Source organism: Polyodon spathula, chromosome 13, assembly GCF_017654505.1.
Source record: "Polyodon spathula isolate WHYD16114869_AA chromosome 13, ASM1765450v1, whole genome shotgun sequence".
NCBI lineage: Eukaryota > Metazoa > Chordata > Actinopteri > Acipenseriformes > Polyodontidae > Polyodon > Polyodon spathula.
In genome coordinates, this window is record NC_054546.1 from 6,832,490 (window position 1) to 6,844,961 (window position 12,472).

The window sequence follows — 12,472 nt, forward strand, 5'->3', positions numbered from 1 at the left end:
CTCTCACCTTGAAAAGGGGGAAGAGCATGTTATATGCAAGCATACAGCGAGCATGCAGTCTCATAATCCAGGTATTATTGTATCTAAAGCACATGAATTGCAATCACCAGGCTGGTTCAAAAGATGAAACAGTTAAAATGAGACTGTGACACTGGATCGGAGTTCTGTGTGTAATGTGCTCCAGTCTGAGGGTATAGGTATAGTGCTTCTCACTGTTTGTATTTTAAAATATTTACATTTTACTACCCAGTAATTAATGTCATAAACAACACCTGTTTTATGCACATGTAAAGGGTAACTATTTTTCTTAGCACTTACTTGCTTGCGGGGTTGATTCCCCTTTGCTATCCTTATATGAATACACAATTTAAGCCACCATGATAAAAACGGCCATCTTAGCAAGTTTAATAATACAAAACAGCAACAACCAAACAGGATAGATTCTGTGCAGTCTTTATTACATTTGGAATCACACCCTTGTGAAAGAGTATGGGAAACAGGGGAAGAAAAGATTATTACAAACAGCACAACAGACAGAACTGGGATCTGGTCCCCAGCCCCGATAATTCAACATCATTTAAAGTGCATTTCTGATTGACTTTCATTACATGCGCTCTTCTTAACCTCTTACCACATCTCTCGCATACATTTTACAATTTAAGAAAATCCATTATATATTTATATATAACAGTATATTCTCCTTTTTTCTTACAGAATTGATTATACAATAGGAAGATACACAAGAATGTTTTCAATGAAAACAATAAAACAAACAAACAAAAAAAACAATGCATTATATATTTTTTTTTACAAAAACATTTTATACATTTTTTGTACAGTATCAGGCCTGGAGAGTGGTGGCTCAAATAACCAGTTGAAGAAATAAGTCAGTTTATATTTCCAGATCAATCCATGAAGTGGTGTATATTTAATATTGTAATTTACATCCTAATTGGAACATGTCAATATGAACTAAAGTGTAGATTAACTATGCTAATATCAGCTTGTTGTCTATTGTTTAATTTACATTTAAATATTGTAATGTGTCTGTTCGTGTTCAGGGGCTTACCTCTAATCAAGTTGAGTGTTTTTTTCAAAGAGTATGTGAGGAATACACTCTCAATTTGATTAGGAGTAGCTACCAAACATTCAGAAACAAACAAGCTATAAAGCAGTCTATGGCGAGACAGAAGTTAAACTATTACACACTTCGATATTATGGGCTACTTCTTTCTGTTGCATACATCTACTTTGTGGTGGGTTAATTCAGCTTGTATGTAGCTGATAGGACGTCAAAGGAAATCAGCAGCCTGGGTGTGTGCATGGTGACCTATAACCTCCACATTCCATCATGCCACGCAGTAAACCTGGATAAGAACAAACTCTAGACTAGAGGATAACGCTCAGTTTTAGGTTTCTGTTAGAAGTGGTTTCATGCATGAATGTTATCATGTATATGATAACATTCTTATAAAGACGTTATAGCAACAATGACAGCTACAGTGCACTGTGGTAGAGTGTTACTATCTCTTATCACAGACCGTTAATAAAAACGATCAAAATGTTTATATGTTTATAATGTTTAACCTCTTAGAAACGGACACCTAAACGAAAGTGTTACCACCTGGAGACATGCTAAAAGCTGCTCTGGTGTTGTGTAATCAGCTCCCTGGCGCACCGTTCTTCTTCCGCCCCAAAGGTAATCTGCACAGGCAATATAGTGTTGTACACAGTTTTGAGATTGATCTGAAACCTCCCTACACAGCTGATCTACAGAAGTGGATGCTCTGCAGCAGAATTTTTTATTTTTTTTGTTAGGGCCAGGGTTGTATAAAGGTGCGTAACACTGTCATAGATATATTACAAACAGCAGCTGTTTTATATCAAAACACAACTAGAGCAATAACAACAATGCTCAAGGCAGTAAGGGGTAAACAATGAGATTACTGCAGAAACAAAGCAGTATTCCGGGTCGGTTTTTAAGCCTTGAAGGCTGTGTTGCTGAGCCCCATCACTAACAAACACAGTCCACATCACTACTTATTTGCCTAGAGATACTCACTATAGACAACGGATTGCACAGCTTTGCATTTAATAGTCTAGTGGGAAGCTACAGACAGACAAGTCTGACAAACACTTTGCCCATTAGCGTACATGTCTTCCATCAAAACGCATGCCTCTCTGCTCCCCATGGCCCTATGTAAGCTCCTGTAGCAAATTCCTAAAGAAATAAACCTGACGAGGTCACTGCCTGCAGCTTCACTGCGATAGACCATTAAAACTAGTCATGAATGAATTAGTAAGCCAAGAAGAGAGAAATCAAGCATTGTTCATCATATGGCTTCAATGCAAGTAAGGGAGCATACCTTGTGCAAAATAGCCATGTGTAGGTAAGTACAGACCCCATAAAAATAATACAGGCCATGAAGTGCTCTTGATATGGGCACCATTGGTCTCAAAATTGCAGTCTTTTCACATGCACATAATACACCTTTACAAACAAGGCAGATGGTGTCATTCTAACTTTATCATCACCTTCCTGCATGCATTTATCCAAAACCACTCAAATCACAAAAAGTCTGATGCAAAAAACCATTGTGAAATGTACCGTGGTTCCACTTTCAAACTATCGTCCTAGCTCAGCCTGCACATACACAAGCCTCCATAAGAAACGTGTGTAAATCGTGTAAAACTGGATCCATGGAGTACACCTTGTACTATTACGGCAAACCAGCAAAGTTATAAGCGACAAAAAGATTTGTTTGCATAAAATTACCATCACCTGCACGAGAAACAGCAGCACTTCTGTTAGAATCCGTGAGTAACAGTCAAGCAAAAATACAGGATTTTACTTTCCACACTCTTGCATTTCATCAGAGGTTAGTCTGCTTGTGCAAGGTGGGTGAGTGTAGTAAAGAATTCAACTGGTCATTCTCTCTCACTCCCCATCCCGTCTACAAATAATAAACAAGTCAGTTAGCTTTGCATCAGTAGCACTCCAGGCCTCAGTTTATTGTTTTTTAAATCTTATGTATAAAGGGAGGAATTTTATTTTTTTTAAGGTTGACATTTTGTATAATTTTTTAATAATAATAAAGGCAATTTTACAAATAATAAGAATAGAAAAATCCTCTTTCTGAGGCCTAATGTAGGCTACAAAACCTTTAGCTAACTTAAATTTCAATACAAATGTTAACTGTGATAATAATATTTTTTAAATAACTTAGCATAGCAAAGCCCTCTTGAAATAACACACAGCCAATTCTCTCAACAAGTGTGCTTTAATAAAAGCAACACTGCTTGTAACAAGGAGGAAACAGACGAGCATCTGGGCTGTGGATTACAGTACAGCGTGTTGTTTACCAGTACCGTCAAGTATATTAACATGCTTAATGAATGTGCCGTCACTGGCTGAATAAATATTCATTTAGCTACTCAACTCTTTAATTATTCATTGTATTTTAACATATAGTGTCACCTGGTGGAGAGAAACAGAACAAGCAGGCTCACGCGAAATTTGCTCTTTAAACATTTCTATGATGTCATCTTCTGAACTTCTAGTTGTGTGATTCTTCTCCCCAAAATGCACTCATTTTCCACAGTGGCACTTCTATGTCATACAGTACATGTTGACTACAGTGGAAAATATAGTCCAGAGTGGAATCAGTGGTAAACTAACAGGTAAACTGTTAACCCTTCATGGTTAAACTCAGCTTTGAGACATATCACAGCTTCAACAGCTCCTGTATGAAGTCTGACCAGTTCAAGGAGCATTTAGCATGGGTCTGATTGCTTAGACTGCTGCCAAAAGATCATTTTTGTAGCAAATGTCAACAAGGTCTTGTTCATGGATTGGACCTGAATCTTTTTTACGAGTTCACAGCAGTTATACATATGTAAGCAGTTGGCGAGAACGGAGACACCTCATCCAATGCTTTTCTAAACAGAGATTAGCAATGGCCAGCATTTGAATCCAATTCAATATGTGTGAGCTAGATGTCAAGCAGCCACTATTTTATGGATTTTTTTAAATAAATTATAGGCAAAGGATATTAACAGCGGACAACTTTACGAGTTCCAGTATAAATTAGGTTGTCAAACAGTCAAAGAAGGCTTTTAAATAAAGTATACGTCTATCAGTTTGGGCACTGCAAAGCAGAAGGAATTTATGAAGGCTATACGAGTCGCTACAATGTGTTTGATTCCATTTAGCAGACTTTAAAGAGGTTTGACACATGTTACGTGGGGTCTGGTTAATCAAGCAGATAACAACACTCGGAAGTGGACTTTTGATTCATTTTAAAGGGACAAAGTAAAATAATGTCTTGACACTTTATTTACTTCCCCAGCGAACCTGTATGCTGTGTACACAGAGGGGCGGAAAGCACAGAAAAGTGGCTCTCAATTTACTCACTAAAAACAGGTGAAACTGCTCTGCTGGCTAGCTGGTTCTGACGTGATGATGTTCTCACAGTGTAGCCAGAGATTTGATATAATAAATACTACCTAACTGCACTCAAAGGATTAGACTGGGGAAAAGCCAGATTATGATCAAGATCGGGTAGGACCCCATTGGGATGCATGACTTAGTGGCAATTAGAACCCCATAACTGTTTGGCAAACCTGCCGAAAAAAAAAACGTGACGGCAGCATAGAAATCCGATTCTTCCGGAAAGGATTGTGCTGGAAATACAAGCTGAAGGATGTCAGGCAAAAACAAAAGTACAGTAGCTAGACACCAGGTACAGTGCAGTGGTTGGTCAGTTCTTTGTGAAATATTTGAACTTGGCTATTGATGCTAGTGTAATTAATTATACAAACAGGTTTTCTTAAATGTACAGACACATACCTATACAGTTTTGCGCACACACAAAAACATGATCTGATTATTTTAGCTGGGGTTTGTTAACTTAAAGACCAAGCTTTGACAAAGGCTAGTGGTCCATTGCTGTTTTGTTTTCACTAGGTATCCTAACTGCCAGTTTTCACAACCTGAATTTGGGATTGCATCGTTTACATCTGCAGGACAATTTGCTCCCATGTGACTGTTGTTGTCGAGCATATAGAAAAACCCTTACCCCTGTCCTGAGGGATTCAATCAAAAACACACCAGCCGGCACTACATTCCTGTTCCTGTTTTATGGCACCATTCAATCAAGCCTTCAAATTGGGCGAGATGTGTTTATTACATGAAACGCCACATTGCATCTTTTGCAAATACAGCTGTGTTTTCCGAGGCAGTCCTCCTGGCTGTTTGACGGCACAGCACCACAGGAAAGGGACCATACTGGGCTACTAAAGCCATAGCACTTGTTTTTTTTTTATTTTTTATTTAATCCCCCTTTAAGAAAGAACCCCACTGAGCCCAGTGATAGAAATTAGAAAGCAGAGGAAGCACTGAAGTGTCTCGACCTTTCAAGAAACCCAGTGCAGTGTTTTAAAAAATAAATCGATCCATCACTCAATCAATAAATAAATAAATAAGCAGGAAAGTGGATCAATAACAGTACACCCAACCCTTCCAATTCTACACACAGCTCAAAACTCTTAATCTTACTCGAGTTCACAATATATTGGTACCCCTGCCCCTAATAATATACTATGTTTAACAGTGAGCAATGAAGTAGGCTGCAGAGTATGTATTACCCTGACACTGTTCTTCATTAATTCATACCTTTAAACACTGAACAGGGTAATATCTCTTCATTCGGCATGTTTCTCTCACTCAACCACTGTATTTGTTCTCATGTATTGTCTGTATTAGCACACACCTACAATAAATACAAACAGCTATATTTAATATTTGAATTTGCAGCTTGCAAGTCTTACGTTGATTCTATTTTTAATTTTTTTGTTTTTTAAATGTGATTCAGGTTTTTTATTTTTTCTAATTAATTCCAGAAAACTATGTGGAATAAACCCCCTGAGAATCGCTGCACTGTGTGTATATGTACATTTAGATTCCTGTGCACAATATTAGGTGCCTACATTTATGATGTACTGTATGATTGATAAAATGTGTTTCTCCTGGTAAACAGGTTTATTAAATACATGTTTATATATAAACCTACTTTGTGATCACCCTGCAGTATCAGACAGTGCAAGTATCAGGGAAGACGATTTATTTATTTTTTTTATCTGTGTTAAACAAACCAGATTAGGACGATTAAGGGCTAAGAAACAACATGTCAATTTAGAGAATTCATAATGCACCAAGGACCAGTATGAGCGGTACATTCTGCAGGAAAACCAACAAACAAATATTCATACAGTCCGGAATGCATAAGCAGATCCCCCACTATCACAAACTTAATGTCTACATAGCAGGGGACAGCAGACGAGTTGAATTTGCACATACAATAGAAACATGAATTTAGTGCTAGGGCTTTTAGAAATCTCGTTAATGGGTACAAAGCATACTGCATGGGGTGAAATGGACACTGGCACAGGGAGGCACTGGGTACATGACATTCTCATTTCAAAGCACTCTGTCGGCTGGGACACTGTAGCCACTGAGGTAAACAGCTGACGTAATTAGTTACTTACTGTGTTTATTATTGTTTTGATAAATCAGGTACTGGGGTTGTCCACATTTAAAGTGGTAACAATGTGCCAACTGTACTGTAGGTTCACACCAAGAGTGCAAGTAAGTTGAGTTTGAACAAAAAGCCTGGTTTGTTTGTTTTCTCTTTCACTCCACTGCAGGCTCAGTGGTCCTTTGGTTTGGGGAGCCGGGAGAATTGAGCAGAGCTATCTCTTTGAACCAGGGATCTGGGGAGGTCCAGAGAGGTAGGGGCCTGCGTGGACACTGAATCCTTGGACTCTGAGTAACCATCAGGCTGGGTCTCCAGCGACTGGGGCGGCTGCTTAGTCTTGAAGAGCAGGGCGGCGTTAGGAGGCTGCAGCTTGGAGTTCGGTCTGCTCTCTGGCGTTTTTTTGTGGTTCAGGTTGGACTCGGGGGATTTGCCCTTGGTTGCCGCAGGGACCTCCGATACCTCAGAGGCTTTGAGGACCCTGTTGTGAAACCTGGGTGGCTGTAGGAGGCAGGGTGGGTGCCTCTTAGACAACTTCTGAGAAAGTCTCTGGGGCATCTTGACCTGACTGTTGGAAGCGAGCTGGGATACGTCGGGGAGGGGCTGGATCTGGAGAGACCTCTCAAAAGAGTTGCTCCTGGCGTGGGGCTCGGCCGGTCTGCGATCAGCCTCATCGATTTTGAGAGGTGCACTCAGGTTGCCCGGGTCTGGGGGCTGCTCAGCAGCAGGGTCCCCCAATGCAGGGGTAGAATGAGCAGCAGTGGGAGGACCCGAGACTGGGCCGGGGCGAGTGGTTTGCTGCGGCTGCTGCAGGTGGCTGTCGTTGGCGTTGTGCAAGGCGCTCCATGGACAGCTACTGGGGTCCTCGGTGGGGGTTGATCTTGCTAGTCTTCCCTTGCTGGGGGTGTCTGTGCATCTGGGGCTGGAAGGCTGTAGTATTTGAGGCTGTGGGAAGTCGGGGGGGGGGGGGGGGGGGGGGCACAATTTATTATTATTAATATTATTATTGTTAACAAGACAGTGATCTTTTTAAATAATTATTCACATACGGCCTTGCTTTGTGTAGCAAAGTTATCAAAAACCATATTTCCAACAATGCATGAAGAGGATTTTTGGCCTGTAAAAGTGTGCAATTTTCCAGGGAGGACACTATTTTACAATAATGAGAAGCAGAACTGGAGATGTTTTTTACAGCCCCTTTCATCAAGCATGCTTATTTCAAGAGAAGAGGTCCTACCACAGCATGAGGGACAAGAGGCCCTGTCCCTATGTTGCACTGGGGATAAAGATTCTTTGTTAGTCCCCCTTTTGAGCATGCATGTCAATGTCTAAAACAGGCTCTTTGTCCCATTTATAATTAAGTTCCGATTTCTCTGAAGGTAAAATGCTACAGCACCCCCATCTTTCCTGCATGTTGGTCCGCAGGTATTTCAGTCCCCTGCTCTTTATTTGATAGGTAAAGTCCCTTTCCATCTGAAGCTCTGCACGCTCTACATTCCCTAAGCTGTGAAACAGGTGCAGGAGTTACATTTATCAAAGGGAAACCAGGGGGGGGGGGGGGGGGTGCAGGCTACTACCTGCAGACCAACATGGTGGCATGGTTGCTCTATGAAGGAGATGAACAACTGTTAGGAAAACATATTAGAAAGTTTAATTAAACAAGAGGGTGGTGAAACTTTGTTATGGAACTGTTTTTCAATGAGGGCTTTTAAGTACTGATAATACAGGCTTTTTTTTTTTTTTACCTTAGCATTATTAATATCACTAGCTCCCTTCCGTTGTGCTGAAGATCTATAGGTTCTTTGCTTATTTTCAGTTTTTTTAGGATACAGTGTTTTTCAAAGAGCACCACAGGAAACAACATTGAATATAGTGGGTTGTATTAAAGTCTGCATATCTGCATAAAAGCAAAAATAAAAAAACACAAGCGACAACACCACCCAGAAAAAGAAACTGTCTCGTGACTACAGGCCAGTTAAATCTCCACTTGCCAAAAGGTTAATCCCACTGGGACTCTAAACCCTGATTAACATTTAACACTCTCACAGGGTAAAAACTATTGCTATTTCAGGAACTGCCACTACAGGCTTGACAAGCAATCATACCGTAAAGAGGAATCCAAACCGAGAGTCCTTCCTTTTAACAGCACAAAAGCGCCAAAGGACTGAAGCAGACAGACTCTGTTCTGTGTTACACAGCTCCGCTGCAATTACAGAAGAGTTTACTACTCAATTATTTATCCATTGTGCACTGTACATAAATAATTAAAGTACTCCAGTAACCTTTTTTGTTTCCTCTATACGGTCACCATGGTTTTCCATGTACAATACAATAGGGACAATGTTTAATTTATGTTAAATCCGCACGTTGAAAAATTAGCAACTCTTATAGCACAGCCTTTACATACACTAGGTACTGTCCAATTCCCATTCACACAACTGTCTACCATGCAAACTCAGAACTGCTGGCAATTGTTTATTGTCAGTGCCATTTGATTGCTCCTTTTATCATTGTTTTCATGTCTAATAGTTTTTTTTTTGCTTTTTTTTTTTTACTGTAAGGTCTATTGGTAAAAAAAAAATAGAGAATGTTAGTTTTCCACACTGGTCCGCATGTATTTCCGCACCCTCATGCGTACTATTCCAGTTAGAGCTACACTCACCAGCTGCTCCATCCTGCTTCTTTATTGAAACAGTGGCACAGGGAAGTGATTGACAACTGGTTGAAAGGGACACCATGTCCAGCACAGGGGAGACTCCAATACATGCACACCAACACAGAGGAAAAAGCTGCTCTACAGTGCAGCACCAACACAGAGGAGAGAGCTGCTCTACAGTGCAGCACCAACACAGAGGAGAGAGCTGCTCTACAGTGCAGCACCAACACAGAGGAGAGAGCTGCTCTACAGTGCAGCACCAACACAGAGAGAGAGCTGCTCTACAGTGCAGCACCAACACAGAGGAGAGAGCTGCTCTACAGTGCAGCACCAACACAGAGGAGAGAGCTGCTCTACAGTGCAGCACCAACACAGAGGAGAGCTGCTCTACAGTGCAGCACCAACACAGAGGAGAGAGCTGCTCTACAGTGCAGCACCAACACAGAGGAGAGAGCTGCTCTACAGTGCAGCACCAACACAGAGGAGAGAGCTGCTCTACAGTGCAGCACCAACACAGAGGAGAGAGCTGCTCTACAATGCAGCACCAACACAGAGGAGAGAGCTGCTCTACAGTGCAGCACCAACACAGAGGAGAGAGCTGCTCTACAGTGCAGCACCAACACAGAGGAGAGAGCTGCTCTACAGTGCAGCACCAACACAGAGGAGAGAGCTGCTCTACAGTGCAGCACCAACACAGAGGAGAGAGCTGCTCTACAGTGCAGCACCAACACAGAGGAGAGAGCTGCTCTACAATGCAGCACCAACACAGAGGAGAGAGCTGCTCTACAGTGCAGCACCAACACAGAGGAGAGAGCTGCTCTACAGTGCAGCACCAACACAGAGGAGAGAGCTGCTCTACAGTGCAGCACCAACACAGAGGAGAGAGCTGCTCTACAGTGCAGCACTAACACAGAGGAGAGAGCTGCTCTACAGTGCAGCACCAACACAGAGGAGAGAGCTGCTCTACAGTGCAGCACCAACACAGAGGAGAGAGCTGCTCTATAGTGCAGAACCTTTAAAGAGGTTTTAGAGAGAACTTATTATTTATTTAAACTAAACAATGACATTGGGTAGCAGTGATGGGGGCAGGTAATATCAAGGGCGGGAATATGGATTTTAAAACATTTGTTTTAAAATTTAATCAATACTTTAGTCTGACTTTTAAACACTCAATCATATACCCTGAAGTAACCACCGCACTGGCATAAGCCACAGTGGGATTTTTTTAGAGCATTTTACAGAATCAGGGAATCTGGTTTGTGGATGAAATCCAAAATGATTCCCGAGTGCTGTAAAATACTCAATGATACAGCTGAGACTCAGGTTGATGAAATCAGCCCCACGCCACGTTGCTTCTACTTTGGTCCTTGTCTAAAGATCTTAATGTCTGCAGGATGGCAGGGTTAAGAAAGGAATGATGACCTTCTTAACAGGACTTCATAAAAAAAAATGCATTACTCTTCATAAGGATTATGGAACCTGATGAAGGTGACACAGCTTAACACGGAGAACAAAGTCATGCGTTTCAAGGAGGGAATAACCTTGGTTTCTGAACTTCTCTTCGCCATTAAAATGAGTGAAATCGTGTAATGATTTCCCAGCGATCACCAAATTAGATAACATCACAAAGCAATAATGAAAAGTGATTTACAGAATAACTTTGCCACCTATGGTTTTCTGCACAGTAATTCTTCAAAATTAATAAACAATGAAAATGCAGGTACAAAGTCACAAAAGCAATTAAAACAAGCCGGCAGAAGGAAAGAATGCTGCCTTGTCTAGAAGGAAGGAGAGAGAGAGAGAGAGAGAGAGAGAGAGAGAAAGAAGATAAAAAAGAGAAAGTAAGAGAAAGGGTAAAGGAGGGAGAGAATAGGAGAAAAAAAGAAAGGGCAGGAGAGATAATTGTGAGGAAGAGAGAAAAAGAGGAGGCCTGGAGGTGAAAGAAACAGAAGGAGAAATTTTGGAGAGCATATAAGACACTGACACTCATAATAACACACCCAATCCAATGTTACAATACCTGTGAGGCACTTGCATTGAGTGCAGCCTTAAAATCAGCCAGAAACATAACAGAACAATGTCTAGTTCAGCCACTGACTTTCTGATCAGTGTTGTGATCTGAAGAAGGTACGTGATTATCCAAAGTGTCTACCTATACCCAGCCACTGCTTTATCCTGAGAAGATGTTTATCAAGTATGCCCCTCATTTTCTCATAGTTTTGTATCAGCTCCACACAGGCACAAGTTGGGGGATACCAACATTACTGCATTAAAACATTTTCTTTTATTAAAAAAAAAAAAAAAAAAAAAAAAAAAATCACATTTTAAAAAGGGAAAGTCACATATTAAGTTTACCTGGTCTCTTCTACCGAGACCTTTAAAAGCTCTTAAGTATGGAAAAACAAGTACTACACACACACACACACACAAACACAGTACATCTCATTAAAAAATATATAAAAATTTCAGATTACAGTCAGATGTCCTCTTTACTTTTTTTTTTAGAATGTATGCAATCACAGTTCATATTGCAAATACTTGAATATTGTAATTATTATTTACTTTTTTAAATAACTTTTTGGTATATACAGTAGTCTGTGTTTAGGTGTTTTGGTCTAAGTTCAGACTCTGCACGTCAGTTCTCAAACAGTGGATGCACACACCAGTAGGAGACAGCACTAACTACATTAGTTCACAACTACTGTCTATTGCCAGCAACAGAGTAGGAAACTCGATTCCCACTAACTGTTCACTAGATGGCGCTGTCTCTTCCTACTATACAGACACTTTGGCTACATATGTTTAAGTTATGCAATACGAGTCACTCTTTTAAAAAAAAAAAAACCACCATACAAAAGCATTGTTCTTTGAAGCTCCCTGCTCTGAAACTAGAGTAAGGCAATAACGGATGCTTGGGACGCTGCAACACCATGTAGGTTGACCATGTGCATCATGCAGGCTATTGATGGAGGGCATGCATTACCATGCAGAGGGGGAGGAGGGGAGAGAAATCTAAAACTGGTACTGTACCACGCTTTATCATGGAAGTAATGCACTAGCTCCTCCACGCCTTGCCAATGGCATAATGGGGAGAAGCATAGGGAGAGAAACAACAAGGACAATGGCATCACATGGAGAAGAGGACACAGCAAGAGCATTGAGAGAGAGAGAGAGAGAGAGAGAGAGACTGAGACTGAGAGACAGAGACAGACAGACAGAGAGACAGACAGACAGAGAGACAGACAGAAATAGAGAGACAGACAGAGAGAGACAGACAGAGACA

General features: G+C 40.9%; 1 protein-coding gene across 7 annotated transcripts in view; it reads right to left on the bottom strand.

Moving 5' to 3' along the window:
- Positions 1-393: 393 nt before the first annotated feature.
- ccser2b (coiled-coil serine-rich protein 2b) overlaps positions 394-12,472 on the bottom strand; it is a 75,559-nt gene continuing 63,480 nt past the window's right edge. For 5 of the 7 annotated variants that reach the window (XM_041267532.1, XM_041267529.1, XM_041267533.1 and 2 more), the window contains exon 10: positions 394-7,478. In XM_041267532.1, coding sequence (XP_041123466.1) covers positions 6,708-7,478 — 771 coding nt within the window. In that variant the 3' untranslated portion in view covers positions 394-6,707. Of the gene's footprint in view, positions 7,479-12,219; positions 12,260-12,472 lie in introns of all 7 variants that reach the window. The other 2 variants (XM_041267534.1, XM_041267535.1) reach the window with 2 other exon arrangements.